At 55.0% G+C, this 18,258-nt stretch overlaps 1 protein-coding gene across 1 annotated transcript; it reads right to left on the minus strand.

Annotated features, from left to right (window-relative positions):
• Positions 1-454: 454 nt before the first annotated feature.
• EMX1 (empty spiracles homeobox 1) lies at positions 455-18,098 on the minus strand. Its single transcript, XM_032873649.1, has 3 exons — positions 16,320-18,098; positions 10,394-10,578; positions 455-1,020 (listed from the first exon to the last, which is right to left on the minus strand). Exons 1-3 carry the CDS (start codon positions 16,849-16,851, stop codon positions 853-855), a joined length of 885 nt encoding a protein of 294 aa, XP_032729540.1. The 5' UTR covers positions 16,852-18,098; the 3' UTR covers positions 455-852.
• Positions 18,099-18,258: the final 160 nt, after the last annotated feature.

Below are 18,258 nucleotides of genomic sequence, written 5' to 3' on the forward strand. Positions count from 1 at the left end.
GGATGGTCAGCTTCTGTGAATGGTGCTCTGCCCCCCAGCCCCCAGTACTCCCTTTCACTCCCAGTGTCTCCTCACTTGAAGGAGCCCCCAGCATCTCTCAATGGGTGCATCTCTCATCACGCAGAAGTGGGCATATTCTGTCTCTCCCCTAAGCCACATGCGCCTGCTTCCCACTGCTCCATAACCTTGGAAAGGCCTGAGTGTAGTTAGCCTCCCTTAAGACACAGGTTGGTCTTTCCCCACGTCTAGCCTCAGTTTCCCTTTCTCTAGAGCTGGAGCTCAAGATCAGGGTGGACCACCGTCAGAGGAGTAAAGGTAATGGGTTGAGTCTCCCGGGCCCCGCCCCAGGCTCCCAGGTGCTGTACAAGCTTGCTCTGCCTGTCCCCACTGGTCCCCAGAGCCCGAATCCACCCCCCAGGCTCACAGGCTCCGGGGGGTGGAGCTGGATGCCATGTCATTAAGAGAGAGACTTTTATTATTCCCATAGGGAAGGGAGATACAAGGGAATCACTAAGAACTACAGTGGGTGCCTGGAAAATAAATTAAAACAGAAACGCATCAAAACAAACAGGAGATCAGAGAAGTGGAGAGTGGCTGGGAGGCTGCTGTGGCCGGCGGCCTGCCCAGGCAGGCGGGCTCTCTGAGGAGAAGGTGGAGGAGTCCCAGGCCTCAGCCAGCCCATTTCTTGTCCCTCCGTCAGCAGTGGCCCCAGGCTCCAAGCCCTGTGCGGCCGTGGCTCGAGGCCTCCCCGAAGCCTGGCGGGAGAGCGGCCAGAGTCCAGCTGGGCCCACCCGGGGGCCCTGGCCAGCAGCGAGCAGGTGCTCTGCTCTCGTGGATCCAAGGCTGCCCACCCTAGTCATTGGAGGTGACGTCGATGTCCTCCCCGTTGGCCTGCTTCGTGGCGATACGCCACCGGTTGATGTGGTGGGAGCCCTTCTTCTTCTGCTCAGACTCAGGCCCCTCTTCCTCCAGCTTCTGCCGCTTGTACTTTGTCCTCCGGTTCTGGAACCACACCTTCACCTGGGCCAGGGAGGGAGGGGCAGAAGTAAGAAACACCCAGGAGGCCCCCCAGAGCAGCTCCTGGGGTCTCAGTGCCCAGGCTGAGCTGGGAGCCATGTGGGGAAACCAAGGCCAGGTGCCACCTGCTGGATCTGAAAGACTACACTTCCAGGTGTGAATGAGGTGGGGCGGGGGGAGAGGACACAGGGGGCCAAGATGGGGCCATCTTCCAATCCCTCTCACAGAGGGCAAGGAGCAATCAGCACGGCAGAGGGGAGGAAGCCAGGCTCTGGAGCCCGGCAGGCCTGGGTCCCTACCCGTTTCTAGGAAGAGATAATAATCACTCCTTCACGAGGTGGAGGTAAAGAGTGAGTAGGCGGACGTATAAAAAGCCATTGCATGAGTCCTGATGAGCGCCTGTGGCCCTGATGTACCCCCACCCCCAGCCACCCCATGCTCTTTGTAGCATAATGAGGCAGAGTGGACATGGCTAATAACCAGGAGGTGATGTCCACTCCAAGAGCGGTGCCTAGGACAGCCAGAGCACTCCTAGGGTCACATACCCCGCCACTCAAGGTTCCAACTAACACACTGTCTAGGTCAATCAGCTTCTCCAGAGGACCCTGTGAAAAACGTCAGGCGGAATTCCCCCCACCCCACATCAGACATTGAGCTGGGCAGGTGGATGGCTGCTCCCTCGGTGGGCAGCTACTCACGGTGGTCTGAAACCCACTAATGAGGCCTCCTCCTTAGACACAGGGGTGTCTGCAGCCCAATCGGGGCCAGTGCTCTAAACTTCTTGCCCCTGAAGCACTGGCCTCTACAGCCCATCCAAATATGGGAACAGGTTACACAGGAGAAACCAAAGGGTACAGAAGTGAGCTCCTCTTAAACAGAGAGGGCCCCCTGCTTCTGTGTCAGACAGTGAGAGTCCTGACAAGGGGAGGGTTCAAAAGCCAATAACTGTCCTCTGTGATCGGTGGGGGGCGGAGGGCTTGGAGGGGCAGGTAAACAATGCTAAGCTTTAGCCGTATCTCTCCTCACCCCTCACTTCTCCCACCTCCCCCAGCATTTGCTCAGTGTCCAAGATACAGCCTTTAACATCCTCTTATGCATGATCAAGGAGGGCTCCCTAACTAGACCTAGTGCTCGAGACGGTGGAGGAAGCCTCACTCAGTCTGTCCGCTCCTGCTGGCCTTGCAGAGCCAGGCCATCGCCCGCCCGCCTCCATCCTTAGAGTTGGCGAAAGTGGGCCTGAGCGCAGATCCTTTGCTAAGTTCCTTCCCTGTTCTGGGCTTACGCCCCTCATCTGTAGGAGAGATGTTTTTCCGGCGGCTTTGCAGCTCCAGGGCACCTCCTGGGCTTTTGCACCCGAGGGTCCCTGGGGGAGGTGACACAGAGATGGCAGAGACATGGATGGTTTCCTGAAATCGAGAGCTCATTTACAAAGCCAGCAGGTGCTGTTAGCTGCCGCTGGGTGACCCCTGGTGTCCCTGCCGGCAGTGAGTGGGAGGTCGTGTATGTGGAATGATGGTGAGCATACTTGGTTTTGGCAGCAGCAGTGAATGCTGAGGGAAGATCCTGGAACCCTGGGTGGGGACAGGGGCCATCCTCAGAAGACGACCCACTCCAAGAATGGTGGAAAAGCACAGGCTGTAGCTATAAAACAAGGCAGTGTTGGGCCAAAAGCAGGCCTCATGTGTCAGGGCACAGGGAGCAGTTTTCCTGCCCAAGACGCTCTGCCTTCATGCTTCCCAGGCACGGCCCCCTGTCCGCTTCATGGAGCCCACCCAGTCCCAGGCTTCCCCTAACAGCTCCCTCTCCCCAGGGAGACCCTGCCCTTTAATTTTAGAGCACTGGGCGGGAGAGGGGGGGCATGGAGCTAGGGATAGGAAGAAATGAGGCCCCTGGCCTCAGTGGATACAGTAAGGGAGGGAGGAGCTTCTTCCCTCGTCTCTAAGGCAGGGGGCAAACTCACCGCCTGCCTGTCTCACCTCAGACAGACAAAGGAAAATGGTAGATGCTCTGGGGGCAAGACTTCTAGATCCCATAACCACCTTTCTGGGGTAAAGGGCAGGCTGGGCTCTGGGTGGTTCTCAGCACAGCTGCATCTGGCCCCTGACTGTCCTCGCCCCCCATCTGAGAGCCCACTGACACTACGCCAGCCAGTAGGTGGGTGAGTGCCTGGGAGGCCTGGATGCGGGCCGGAATGGCATTATCGAGGGCCCTCGAGGCTGGCCAAGGGCTAAGGGAGCCCAGCCAAGGGATGGGGCAATTGGGGAAGCTCTGGGCTACACCAGGACAGCTGGCCCCTTTCTGCATCTTCTCCCTCCCACACACACTCCAAGGCTCCTTTCGGGAAGGAGACTTGTCTGGAGTGGGGTGGACCCAGCCTGCTACCCTCACCCCACAACACCGGCCTGAAGGAAGAAAGTCCTCAATGGTGGAGCTCCAGGCACACGGTACATTTTCTGGCAAGAGCCACCTTTCCTGGGCACCCAAATGAAAGGGCATCCTGAATATTTTCTCCATGAAAACGACCAGGGTCAAGGAGGCAGCTTTCTAGAAACAGGGAGGTAAACTGTCTCCTAAGGCAGACTGGCTATCTTGTGAACAGCCTTAGGCTGAGTGACCAGATGCTGTTTACAAAGACTGTAATAACAGGGGGCTGCTTATGACTTAATAATGTCAGTGAAAAGGGCAGGATACGGTTTGGGCACAGTGTGATCACAACCATGGGAAAACAAAATCTATGCATGGGGAAAAAAGACTAGAAGGAAATGTACTTAAAGTGTGGGTGACATTTCTTTCTTCTTTCCACTTTTTGTCTTTTCCTTGATGCATTAATAACAATTAAGAGTTATTTTTTCTTAGAAAAAAGAGAAAGAACTGGGCTCTGAGTGTAGTAGGAGGCCAGAGTGACATTACCCTGGAATCTAGCGGGGCGATCTGGGGTCACCCCAGAGCCTTTTCCCTGGAGGACAGAGGCCCTAGAAAGGAACCAGGTCATGCAATGTGTGTCCCGCTCTGAGTGCTAGCTTTACGAAGCTGTATTTATTCTGTACCCGCTTCCCCACCATACCCGCACACTGGCCCCGGGCACCATCGGGATGTTGGCTGAAGAAACCCCTCTCCAACTGGTGACTCTTATGGGTGTGGAGAGAGGTTCCTTGTGGCCTCCCAAGTCCCCATCTCACCGACTGTCTCAGTGTTTCAGAGAAGCCAGAGCCTTCCAAGCTTCTCCACGTTTACCTGAGTTTCCCTGCCTGGAGTACTCTTCAAAAAGCCTTCAAAAGCCTGCTCAGATGTTCCTGGGCTGGACCTGCCCTGCTGCCTGTCTATGCTTCCCGAGTAACTTTCCCTGTGTCAGCAACAGGGACCCCAGCAGTGCGTTCATTTACTTCTAAAACCTCTGTCTCCTTATCAGGCGGTGAGAACCTGGAGAACCAAAGCAGCGTAGTAGTGTGGGCTGGCGTCCCCGTGGGCACGTGCCGGTCTGTTCAGCAAGCTGGCCACAGGTGAAGTACCTGGCCCTGTGCTCTGGGCAAGAGGTGCCTCGGCCAGACATGGAGAGCCCGAGAAAATCAGTGGTGGAGGGATTGAGGTCTAATCAGAAAAGCAGTTTGGGAAGTGCGATGGCTGGAGAGATGGGATTCTTTTTAGGCACAGTTCAGTGGACACTTCTACAACAGGGTCAGTTCTTAATTCTCCATGTTGTGGACTGGGTTAACCACTTCTAGGGAGAATCTGAGGAAGGGAGGGAGACTTACTGTTGGGAGGCACAGGGGTCAGCACGAGTCAAACAGGATGAGGAAGGTGCTGTGGAGGAATGAATGAACGCATGCGTGCGTTAATGTATAAGAGGACCGACTGATGTGTGTAACGTTAATGAATGAAGGTGTGCATGTATTGATGAGCAAATGAATTGACGAAGGAACTAACATACAAGCAAACTACAGCTCCAGCCAATTATTTCACTTTACTTTTGAGTAACCTGCTATTTGAATGACCCAGATTTGGATCCCTTCATTTCCACTGGTCCCCAACTTTAGCCCATCCCAAATGGAAGAGTCTGCCTATATTCCTGCCTGCCTATATTCAGGAGAATACTTGTCCGCAAGGTGTTCAAACACTCTATCGAGGTAATAGCCCTCTCTGCTGGGGATCCACTTCCTAGTATTTGATCATATGAGCTACTCCCACTCTCAGGGTCAAGCCCGATGCCATGCTAGGCCCACCAAACTGAGGGAGGTCACCTCTGACTCCCTGTCAACCACAGCCCAACTTGTCCTAAGCCTTCCTGCCTCCTCCTCTGCCAGATCATCTGGATGCTTGCCCTCACTCTCAGAAAGACATCACAGAGTCATCTGCCTCCTTAGGACTAGGCCCTAGGGACCTACTCCAGTCTCCCTCACCTCCCCTGCCCTATCCTGCCTCCCGCTGGACTCTGGAACTTGAGTGACGCAGAAGTTCTTGGAAAAGAACCAAGACCTGGAGAAGAGATGAGTCCGTCTCAAGACCGACAGTGAGCTAGTAACAAATGTATCTTGACCTTCCCTAAAATTCAAGTCATTTGGATATCTCCTTCTCAACCATCATCTCAAAAGCAGAGTTTTTCAGGGATATCTGGGTGGCTCAGTGGGTTAAATCCTCTGCCTTCGGCTCAGGTCATGATCCCAGGGTCCTGGGATCGAGCCCCGAATCGGGCTCTCTGCTCGGCAGGGAGCCTACTTCCCTCTCTCTCTACCTGCCTCTCTGCCTACTTGTGATCTCTGTCTGTCAAATAAAATCAAAACAAACAAACAAACAAACAAACATTTAAAAGCAGAGTTTTTCAGAGCAGGAATGGACCCCAAGAAGTCTTACCAATGCCCCAGAGGGAAAAGCCTACAGGCAGGTAATCAGACACTCTTTCCTTCTGAGACCTTCCCACCTGTTCTTGGGCCCCAGGATGGTGGCCAGACTTGACACCTCCTGCTGCATCTTAATCCACCCACGTCAAACCCTCCCCTTCCTTCCCACCAATGTAGAACCCTGTGCATCCCTCCAAGCTTTCTGGGCACCTTCCACCCCTGCAGGTCTCCCCTCACTTCCCTCAGCCCACAGCTGTATCTTCAAGGAGACTCTAGTCATTCCTTGTGCATATTCTGCCAGCGTGCACACTTTACAATTCCCCCCATCACAAATCTCCAAGGCTGAGGACTCCATTTCTGCACCCCTTTGTCACAGCTCAACTGAACTCAAAGCCAGAGAAGGTGAAGAAACACCTGCTGAACACCTCAGAGCAGGAGGGGCAGCTGGAAACACTGACCGGCTGATCAGCCTGGACTCCTTCCCCATACACCTAACATGCCACCCCTACGCGTGCACATAAGCATCCGAGCTGCCTTCCATGCCACGTGTATGTGATATCACGTGACTTTGGGCATCAATCACACTGCCTGCATGTGCCCCACACTGTAGCACATACAAGTTACACACACCCATTACAACACATACATTCACTTCCACTCACAGCTCTGATCTGACCCCAATCCTGGTCTGCCCCACCAGGACTGAAGCTTAGGACATCACCCAGTCATCCGGATCAGACTCCAAAGCAGCGCCACAGCAGTGAGGAGCAAGTGATCAGAGCCAGAAAGGAGAACCAGCCCTTTCCCAGGACCACTCCCTCCACTCTCTGGATTGACCCGTGGCCTTCCCCGCATAAATACCCAACACTCCACCAAACATACAAACCTGCCCCAACAAAGAAGTTCAGCTTGCCCACCTCCCAACACTTCATACTAAAGCTTTGAGCATACAGAGACCCCTGAGCCCTAAATTAAGACCCACACACTGATTTCCTAAATCCTACCAGGAGTTTTACCCACGAACTGGTGGATAAAACTAGAACATCTAAAATAAAGTGCAAGGGAAGAATAGAAAACAGAGACACAGGGAGGTGTCAGTGACTACAGAAAGCAAGGGCAATGACTGATAAAGTTAACACATGGAGATGTGTACAATCCACAGAAATTTGCCTCGTTATTCCATACATGTTTATGGAGCATCGACTCCTTGCTCATCACTGAGCAGGACCCTATAGAGTATATAGAGAGAAGCAGGAAGGCTTGACCCCCTGGCTCCCAAAGCTGGCCTGTTGTTCATCAGAATCACCCAGAGAGCTGTTTTAAAAACATTTCCTGGATCCTATCCTGGAACTTCTAAGAGAATCTCCTGAATGGGGCCTGGGAATCTGTATGTTGAGACTTCCTTGCGAGATGGAACTAGCCAGTCTACAGAGTGACATTTGGACGTGGTAGATAATTTCACAGCAGCAAAGTCCTATGCGTATTCTGATATACCGGAGATGTACTGTGAGCTCTGAGAACTTGGAGGGAGCACTATACAGAAATACAGAGGAGAATATAGATGAGACAGAAACTCAGGTCTGGAAAGAACCATGGAGTTCATTTCATTAAATGTTACAGATACAGCAACTGAGGGCCAGAAAGACGACAAAGACAGAGCTGATGACACGATAGGTAAGCAAATACCCTGTCAGTAGCTAACTAGATCTGTATAGAGGGAAGCTTGAGAAGGATGGTAGGTACACAGAAGATAAAACAGAATAGATGATAAGGAAATAATCAACAATTGGGTGAGAGCTAGTGTTAGTTAAGAGGAAGAAGAATGTAATTAATAGAAAATAGGAAATATAAATTAACCAGCTTTGGAGAGGCATTTTAAGGAGCTCAGACAGAGAAGTATGTGGCTAGATATAAAACAGCTATCTGTACAGGACGGATTGGAGAGCTCCTAGAGACAAATGTAGTTAATGTAGTTACTGACAGTAGAAATAGATGGCAGGGGACTGACGGCAGAGAGGGATGTTTGACAAATAGCCAATAGTTGGAAATGACAGGTAGGCTTGCCCAGTAAATACTGAAAGATGGATAATTAATTAGGTAGCCTAAGTCCAAATGATAAGTTACAAGAGGGACAGAAAGACAGCTATGATGGTGAAGGAGACCAGATATGGCAGAAGAAACACCAGACTAATTCAGGAAGCCCAGTCTAGGGGCTTACTGTAACACTAACCACCTTGATATATATACTACTTTACGCAGAGGGAAGGGAAGGACTGGGGATAAGAATTCATATTATTTGAATTCCTATTTTAATCCTCAAACAATCTATTTTCCAGATGAGAAAATTAGAGCTCAGAGAGGTTGAGTAACTTGCACAAGGTCACACAGTCAATTAGCAAGGAGACAGATAATAAAATCCAATCTGTCCTCCTAGGGAGCTCTGCCCACCTCATCAATCTATCTCAATCCTCACCTGAAAACAGGAGCCTTTACAGGATGGTTTCTCAGGCTCAAGCTTCCCGTAGTTCTATTGTGTTTTTTTGTTTTGTTTTTTTTTTGTCCCATATGCTAAAACCAGCTCATCTATAGATAGAACGAGATTAGACATGAGTTTTGATAGTTAAGCTGGATATACTATATTATTCTACCCAGATTTGTTTTAAATGTGTTTGAAACATAACAAAAATGAAGGAAACAATCATTACATTTACTAACTGGCATTGTGGGGAGAAAACAGGCAGCTAGATTCGGTTTGAAAGAAAGTGAATTAAAAATGCCCTCACTGAGCTAAAAAATTAAAAGTTTAAAAACAATGACATTATTTCAACAAGTGTTAATCTGTGGGTGGGAGGATTATAAACCGTTTTGTTTTCTTACACTTCTGCAATTAAAATTTAATAACTAATACTTTTTAAATGATGTTAACTATAAACACCATTCTTAAATTGACACCTTGTTTTAGACAACTTTAAAACACTGTTTGCCAGGAGGGAACGGGGGTATTATTTTATTAACTTCTTTTTTTAGCGTATATTTCTTCTAAACATTTTAAAAATTAACTTGGCTGTTTTGTAAGCTTTAGCTCTGCAGTTAGAACAGCCCAACCAGCAAATCTGAAAAAGCATGGGTCCTGCGCTAGAGGAGAAAGTAATGTGTGATTAAATGGAGCATCAGACAGATAAGACGTCTTGACAATAGAAACTAAAATAGAATGTGAGGACCAGCCAGTGATGTCTGCTGGGGGACTGGGGAGGCACTTAGGATCTGGATTCCCCACTGGGCCCCCTTCCTATTTTCACTACTCCGTGGGAGACTCCAGGCTGTCTCCCTCCCCCCAAGACACCTCCTCAGGGCACTAGGATGGAAGATAGTAGGGGCCAGACCATCAAAAATGGGGAGAGGATGATAAAAAGCCTGAGGGGCCCCTGGGCAAGCAAGCGGCCTTCTCTCATTTGCACATCTGGGAGCTTTGAGGGATGGAGGGGAGTACCATCTCCCAAGGCCCATCCAGACACTGAAATCAGCATCCAGGGAAGGAGCCAGCCCCTACAGCTATATCGGACTCCCAGGGACCAAGAGCTCAGGCGGTCCTTCCACACAGCATTTATTTAAGGCAAAGTCTTCACCTACAATAAACCCAAACCTGCCTCAATAGAACTCTAATCTAGTTCTTTAATTTTTTCTTTTCTTAATTATCAGTTACAAAAAACCTCCGTGGTTACCCTAATTTCACCCAGTTCAAAACCTCTCCAACGCCACTGGAGTTTGTTCCCTCCCCAACTCAACAGCCCTCCAAGTGTTTGAACGCAGTCCCTGAGTCCCCGAATCTACTTTTCCACCATTCCCACTTTCCTCCCATGTCTGCGCGCCCCAAACACCAGTTTCCAGAGCCCTAGCAGCCTGCCTCCGCAGAGATCAGCGCCCCCCTCCGACCCCAAGCAGGGCTGGCCCCTTCCTGGCTGTTTCCTCGGCTTCTGATGTTTATAGCCTGAGGACACGTGGGCTTTCTCCCCACACCACAGCCGCTGGTGGGCAGCCCAGGCCTCCGCCAACTCGGCCCACGAACAGCAGCAAAGCCGGTGCGGGGGGTGGGGAAGGGCCGGGCCTCCCACAAAACCGTGAGCACCCCAGAGGAGAGGCGGGAGAAGAGCCGCAGTAACCACAGGGCTGAAACGGCTCCAGGGAACACTGGGACAGCTCGGGAGTGACTGCGGCGTGGCCCTGCCTCCTCCTGAGAACCCGGCGCCTCCTGTGGGCTTTGAGAGCAGGCTGGGCTGTGGTTTGAGTCCAGAGTCCTAGTGGGTCCTTAGAGCTTGACAGAGGTCCTGCGGCCTCGGCGAAGCTAACCGCAGCGGGAGGGAATGGGCTCTAGAGATAGGTTTTGCCGGAGGGCCGCGGGGGGTAGGGGTAGCTTTTGGAACTGAGTGGGACCGAGCTCCGGGGAAGGCGGGGGCGTGAGCCCCGGGCCCCTCCTGCACCTGCCCGCCCCCACCTGCACCTGGGCCCGCGGACCGAGCGCGGGCCGGCGGGGTGGTGATTACCTGCGTCTCCGAGAGGCTGAGGCTGCCGGCCAGCTGCTTCCGCTCGGCGCCCACCACGTAGTGGTTCTTCTCGAAGGCGCGCTCCAGCCGCAGGAGCTGCGAGGGCGAAAAGGCCGTGCGGATCCGCTTGGGCTTGCGCGCGAAGGGGCCGTGCAGAAGCAGCCCGTCCTGGGGCACGTCGCTCGCTGCGGCCGCGCCGCCGACGGCAACACAGCAGGTACAGACAGAGAGAAGGGGCGCCGTGAGCCGCAGCCCGGCCGCCGGGCCGCCCTCGGAAGCCGGCCGAGCCCGGCCCTCTGGCCCCGCTCGCAAACGCCCTTGGCGCTCCGTTGCCCTCTCCAATCCTTGGCTCCCGCCCCCACTTTTCCCCTTTCCCTTGTGCCGCCCCATTCCTTAAGTCCACTCCTCGCTCCTCCCCCATACTTCCTGAGGGTTCGAGAAGCTACCCCGTCGGTCGACCGAGGCCTGGAGGAGCAGAGCAGCGGATCACTAGATGGGCCAGGAGGAGGGCCCAGGCCTAGCGAGGCGCCTGGAGCAGCGGAAGAGGCCAGGGTTGGAAAAATCCCTTAGTTCTCTTTGTCCCCTGGCCCTGCTACACGAGGAGGGACAGGGCTGAGAGTCACGAAGGTGATATGGGGAACAGTGAGGCCGCTCACCATCCTCATGCCAAACACATTTTCAGGAACTAGAAGGGACCCAAGGCACTCTCTTTTCACACCTGTTTAAACCACACTTGCAGCTAAATGCTCAGGCCACTAGCCCTCTGAAAATTCCTGCCAACAGGCCCAGGCTCTACCTTGCAAGTGGTAAAAATAGGCCAGTGGGTAGGTCAATGTCCAGGCAACACCCCAGGCCTTCAGGTAAAGCTCACTGCCCCGGGGAGACTCCTAATGCTCTCCAGTGGGAAAAGGCCTTGCTTCGTCCCTGAATAGTCCCATGCTGAAGAAACACGTGTATAAATATCTAGATGTCATCTTTCTCTCTAATATATATAGATATAGATATATTGGTTTCTGCATGGGCGTGTGTAAATATATGCTCCAGCCTCCCTACTGTCTTTTTCTCCCATCTACCATACAGGATTTTCAAAGAGTGTAATTGTCCCTTGGCAAGTGTTGGCCATCATGGGAACTCAGCTCCTACAAGCAGGAGGAGGGGCTGAACCTGGGTGGGATAAGGCCCCCGGGGTGGGGGTGGTGAGGTCAGGAAGTACAAAAGCCAAAATGAGCCTCCAGCTACCGCCCCACGTTCAGTAAACCCCCCCACCATGTCTTCGTGCAATCTCTGGCTTGGTTGCACATGCTCTCAGACTTGAAACAGGCCCTAACATCACCCATGGGTTCTCATGCAGGGTCAAATATCAGTACCGTTGAGCCACTGACAATGAAGAGACCGAGATGGAATGTTTTCACACGGTTAGCCATTGAGATTGACCGAGCCAGTGAATTTCTCCAGCAATGGCCCACTGGTTTTACCCAGTTTGACCTGTTGTTTTGTTTAAGGCAATTGTTTGGATCTCAGCTGAGATTTTCCATTTCTGGAAATACCTATGTAAGGGAAGTAAGGGCACATCATGGACATACTATTGCTAAAACTCTCCAGGTAACTGTTCATGTCCCTCTGCTGGTGGAAACTGACTGGCGTTACTTTCTCCAACTCCTTGGGCTTTGGAGGCTTACACAGGTGACTTTTATTGCTGGGTATTGTCCCCCCGCCTCCCATTCTAGAACAAGGTTGCCAAAGGGGAAATGAAGTCCCCTGACAATCACATTCCCGTTTCAAGTGGCTGGATCTGTGCAGCTACAAGAGGGAGTGGCATCACACCTTGGGGAGATGGAAGGGGATGCTCTGCCCAGTGGGCCCTTCAAGGTGGAGGCAGGTCCAGGGCTGTTAGGCCTGAATGAAGGAAGTTTGACTGGTGGTGATGGAGGGGACAGATGATCAAGGGAAGTGGTCTAGCAGAGAGGAGTAAGAAGGAATGAAAGGAGGAGCCTGATCCAAGTAGGAATAAGAATTAAAGTCTTAAGTGGGTACCAGTGTGATAGGCCAGAGAAAGGTGGAAGAGGTGGGTGGGAAGCAAACCCTTCTTGCTGATGTTAAACTGCTTCAGCACACGGTGTGGTTCTGAGCCTGGGTGGAGTCCCAACAGTAGTTTTGCCTCTGGACAAATAAGCTGGGCAGGGAGAAGGCCTCGCTCATCCCAGAGTTCCAGTGTTGACCTCAGCAGCTCAATTGGCCCAGGCTTGTCAAAAGTGAGGTGGCAGCCTGGAGAGAGCCTGTAGATGGGAGTGAATGGGGTGCAGGGGTGTCAGGGACAATCTGTGGCTGGGAGAGCAGGACTGCCGTCTGCCTCGGTGTGTATGGTTTGATGGCTATTTTGTAATTCTGGGGTATGTGTTAGTCCCTTGCATGGTGGACTTCTCTGTGTTTGTCTTCATAAACCCAAAGTGGAGGATGGAAGCAACAAGCTTACTCTGTCCTTGTGACATACACACATCCCTTTGCCTCAAGTCTGGCTATTTTAAGAAAAGCTAGGCTTGGTTTACTGTCATGCCCTGTTGGGGCAGATAGACTGTGTCCTTCAGGCTATGTCCACATGTACCCGCAGAAACATAGGGGTCCATCTGACCCAGCCACGAAGAAGCAAGGGGCAGGAAAATGACTCCGTATACTGAAAGGTGATGACAGACTGGATTTCAAAAGAAGCAAGGTTTTTTTCCTGTAAGAGAGAGGGGGTTTAGTGCAAAACTAACTATCCGGACAAACTGATCGAATAGCTCCATGTTTCTGTAAGAATAGAGTGATGCTTTAGGCGCCTAAGTTCCTGGGCCCCTCTCGTTAGGGGTAGGGGGCCTCAACAGTCCCTACCACAGCTTCAGTTTCCCTTAACTGGACCACAAGAGCAGAACAAGCTTGGGGCTGGGGCCAGTGTGGCCCGTTTCCCTGCAGTAGTTCTCACCTCTGGCAGTGGGCTGTCAGTTTCAGACAAGGAGAGGTGGAAAAGTGGAAGGATGACGACTTCAGCTTCCCTGGAGCCAGGAGGAACTGAACCCCACCCCATTTTTCTCCAGCCTCTCAATGCAGGGAAGGCAGGGACTGGCAGGAGAGACTCCCAGGACTGAGGTGGCCGGTCGTGGGAACTAAAGGATCCGAAGTGCTGGTGCTGGCCGCTGAACTCTCTTCTGGAGAGGCCGCGGCCGGCCAGGAGCTCTGAGCTGGCCGGCTGGGCGGAGGAGCCTGGGGCGACGAGTGGGAGAGGCCGGCCAAGCTGCGGAGATAACCTCATTCCCCCACCTCCTGCCGGAACAAAGGCGCCCTTTGAAGCACCGGCCCATTACAGACGCGGATCCCTGAGGGTTGGGGCTTCCCAGGCCCCCTCCAGACGCCGTTCCCGGCCTGGAAAGTTCCTGCGTCCGGGAAATGGCACCGAAGTGCGGCCAATTCCGGGTTTCCGCCGGCTCCTCCCCTTCAGGCCTCGAAGGCTACGGGTTTCAGGATCCCGCCGCCTGATCCAGACCATACCCCGTGGGTTCTTCCTCTTCCACCGCCTCGCTCCGCCGAGAAGCCGCTTCCCCGAGCGCTGACCCGCGCTGCGCACGGAGCGCAGACATGTTCCTTTTCGTTCGTGTAGGGTTTCGTTTCTTGCATTAAAACGGGGCTGAAATGAGCATCGCAGAGACCCGGTTCTCTAGAAAACGCGGCGCCGGAGGGCCTGGGACGGCTCGGCCCGCAGCCCCGAGGCCCAGCTGGGACCGCCAGGCTCACAGCTGCCGGGCTGCGCATCGGGCCGCGGCGACGAAGACCCGACCCAAAGCCGAAACGTCTCAGGGTCGGCAAAGTCCTTCCGTGTCCAACGGATTTCCGAGTTCAAAAATGCGGCTGCACATGGCTCCATCTCCGCGTCCAGAAACGGTTCTTAAGAGAAAATTTCAACCGTTTTTGCAACTCGACAACGTGCCCGCCGGCACTGATGGCTCAGGGAGCCGCGATAATTTCTGAGAAGGTTTTTCGGAGAATTCATGTGGGCTCGATTGGCTGGGAATGCTCAGAGCCGGAGCTGGATCTGTCGCGAGCTGTCCCCGGCCCTCGGCGCCCCGTGCCCACGGGGACGAGGCCAGAGGCGGGAAAAGCATCTAGGAGGGCGTGGGGCGCCAGGTCCGAAGCCAAGGGCTCGGCGGGGGAGGCCTTCCCCGGATGATCAGAGACCCCAGGGCTTAGGACCGGCTCTGCCCTCTCCTTAGAGCCCCTGTCCTTGCACCAGCCTCCTAACCACGGGTCCTTCTACTGCCCCGGCCCGACGGTTCAAAAATAGCCGCGACTCTCAGATCGGCCCACGGGTGCCAGGTTTTGAGACCCAGGCTGGTCTGGGCCCAAGGAGCACCGAGATGGTTTACTCAGTTCTGAATAAAACTTCAATCATTTTATAGCAATAAACAATCATTGTAATTGACAGGTTTCATGCCCAAAACGGCTGACACCATAGGCTCCCTCCCCCACCGCATGATTTAGGCAAATCTTTGAAATCTGAGGGGAAACAAGTCTGCCCACAAAAATTCTTGTTCAAGTAATTACAGCCTTTTATATTGTTGGGATCTGCTGGGTCAGTATCTACTTGTCAGATGGGACTAAGCAAATTGACAAATTGGACCAGGAAAGCAGCTTCCCATGAAACAGTTCAGCAGCTATAGCCAAAGCTTCAAAAAAGATCATTTTTCTTCTGTTATCTAGATAATGGTACCAAGCATCTGGTTTACTTTGACTTTGTAGACCGCGGTTTATCCTCAGATTAGGTTGGCAGCTGAAGCTCTAGCCATATCCTTTTCATTGGTTTCACTAAAAGCCGGGTTACCTAGCTCTGAGTTATGGAACCTCAAAAGGCTGAGGTCCAGTCCCGTCTACACTAACAAAATAAAACTGGAAACTAAGCAATTACTGTACAAATTAGGTCATTCTTTTTAAAAAGAAAAAAAAAAGGCAAGAAAAGAGAAACAAACTTTAACAAATTCCAGGAAGAAAACGAACTCCAACAAATGCAACTCTTTCCTTCGGGAAAGTCAGATAATGGAAACGTGTGTGTGTGTGCGCGCGCGTGTGCGCGCGCGTTTGTAAGGCTAGTGGGGGATCTTCATTAGCAAACCCGTTGCCCAGTGAAGACGTGGGAGCTCGGCTAGCCTGCGACCTTAAAAGCCCCCGCCCCCCTACTTGGGAGGACTGCCGTGGGTCCCGCAGCCGCCGGGTGGACTCCCAGAGTCGGCGCATGGCGAAGGAAGCCGGTTGCTATTGCAACCCTTCCCGACCCTGGGTCCGAGAGGCACTTGTGACTCGACAAAGTCGGGTCGAGGTTGTTGAGAAACACCCCGAGACGGTGGAGAACTCCTCACGGAACATTAACTCTCCAGTGTCCCCTCCCCGCTGCCCCTTCTCTCCGCAGACCCGGGACACGCGCGTGGACTTTGCCCCGCTGGGACGCGCCAGCGAGGGCGGATATCTGGGAATTGGTGGTGGATGTGAGAGGGAAGTAGGGTCCCAGGTCCAGCCCGCGCGGAGGGAGGGGGCGGCGGGAGCTGCGGTCGCTGCGGTCGCTGCGCTCTCTGGACTGGGACTGGCTCAGCAACGACAGATTCTGGCAGGCCGCGGGGAGGATCAGGAGAAGCTCCAGGGATGCGCCCGGGTTTGGCGTCCGAACCCGCACCGTTTTCTGGGCAAGCCTGGAGGTCCCAACCTGGCTCTCTGGGAGGGAACCCAACGCCGCCGAAGCGCGAACGGATCCGGCGCGGCTCTTCCCGGTTTGGGAATCGGCCTCTGCGGACCCCACAGCCTTGTTTCAACAACTTCTGAACAGCCCCGCACGCCCCCGAGCCTCCCCCGCGCCACCGCAGGGCCGGCGCTGGCCGGCCTCCTAAGCGGGCACAGCATGGGCACTCACCCTGGAAGCGGTGGCCGAAGAAGCGGTTCCGCAGGACCCAGGGGTAGAAGTGCAGAGGGTCCCGGTGCTGGGCGCCGAAGAAGGAGTGCGGGGGCTGCAGCGGGGAGGCGCCCAGCTGGTGCGCCGGGTGCACCGTCAGCGCGGGGTGGTTCATGGCCTCGGGGAACACGAGCTCGGGCCCACCATAAAGCGAGCGACCGGCGCCCGCGGCGGCGGCGGCGGCGGCGGCAGCGGGGAAGCCGCTCACGAAGGCCGCCTCGGCCGCGCCGGGGTGAGGGTAATTGAGCGCCGTGGGCCGGAGTGGCTCCTCCGAGGCGGCCGCCGCCAGGGGATGGGATCCGGCGCCCCCGCCGCCAGTGCCCCCGCCGGTGCCGCCGTCCTTGGCTACCAAGGACTCGATGGTAAAGCCGCGCTTGGCTGTGGGCTGGAACATGGTCGCGGTCGCCAGAGCCGAGCGAGGCAGCCGGGCTCTGGGGAGCGCTCCGCGTCCTGGCGCCGCCGCCGTGCGGGGTGTGCACCCAGCCAGGCACATGCACACACACCAGCACCCCTCACCTCCCCCGCCCGCCCGCCCTCGCTCAGACCCTGCCGGCGAGCCAGGCGCGGAGAGGCGAGGGGCGTGAGAGCGAGCGAACGCTGAGTCGGGCCACGGCGCGCACCTAGGCGCGCCGGCCTCTGGGGCCGAGCGGGCAGCTCCCGGCGCGGGCACTGGCGCGCGTTCCGTGCGATGTTGCGAGCTGCCTCTACGGCCTGGGGGCTGAGCCCGGCCCCCTCCCTCCCGAGTCCAGCCAGGACAGACCCCCGTCCCTGGTCCTCCCAGCACTGCCCAGCTCAGCTTCGGCCGCTGTACTGCGAGGCGCGAGTTAGCCGGCACCTGCCCCGCGCTCGCCCATTGGCCGCCGCTCACCTGCCCCAAGGTGGGGGGCGGGGCGGGGCGGGGCGAGGGACGGCGGGTGGGGAAGGAGCCAGCAGTCGGAGGCAAAAAGCGGACTGGAGCCTCTGCCGGGCTGTCTAGGCCTCCCCCCAGCCCCCATCCGCCCCTCGCCACGGGCTTCTCTTCGCGTCTCTGCCCTTTTAGCTGAGTCTGGCGATCGTCCCAACTGTCTCAGCCCACGCGGGAGCCCAAGAAGACGTCCGAGGGGCCTGGGGCTTCGGAGAAACTCCAACCCCACTTCCCGATGTGTAACTCAGTTGAACCCTCTCCAATTCATCCTGGGATGTCGTTTCAGTTCTCAGGCAACTTGGATCCGAGCGGAGGGAGGGAGGGTGTTTTTTTGCCCGATAAATACATTCTCTGATAACCAGGTCACTGTTCCCCGGGTCTCGGGGACCCTCCCGTTCACCCACCGTCTCTCTCCTGGGCCGCGTTCTGAAAGCCGAGGCCTTGCTCGTGAGGTTTCGCGTTTTCTGAGGGTTGCGAGGGACAGCTCCAGAAAGGGGGACGCCCAATTCTTTTCACAAGAGGCCAGGCTGGGGACAGCGCGAGAGGAGCTGCCGGAGTGGTCACTTTGCAGACCCCAAGCCGCAAATCCGGGTTCGGAAGCACCTCCTTCGCCCAACCACGGCGGCCGCGCTCTGCTCGCACCGGGACGGCGGGCCTCAGCACAGGGCGATCTGCTGCTTTCCTCGCTTTCTCTGGTCGTGGGGCTCAGGTGCAGGCGGGCCGGGTCAGGCCCGAGCCTCGGGCCTTAACCTGGAGCTGGCCGAGTAAGTCGACCCTGTCTCCAAGAATACACATCAGCCATCCCCGGAACGCAGCGGCTTCCTGGCCTCCCCTGACCCTCATCTTCCACCTGCGACCGCGGAGCCGCGGACGACTCTGCTCCGTCAGGTTTCCATTTCTTGAAATAATTTCCTGGGGGTGAGTGGGAGAGGAGAACCAGTACTCTGCAAACTTTTTCACCCGGGCCTTCCAGGCCGCAGGAAACACCTCCCCGAG

This window comes from Lontra canadensis, unplaced genomic scaffold (assembly GCF_010015895.1).
Source record: "Lontra canadensis isolate GAN:19392208 unplaced genomic scaffold, GSC_riverotter_1.0 scaffold50, whole genome shotgun sequence".
Lineage (NCBI taxonomy): Eukaryota > Metazoa > Chordata > Mammalia > Carnivora > Mustelidae > Lontra > Lontra canadensis.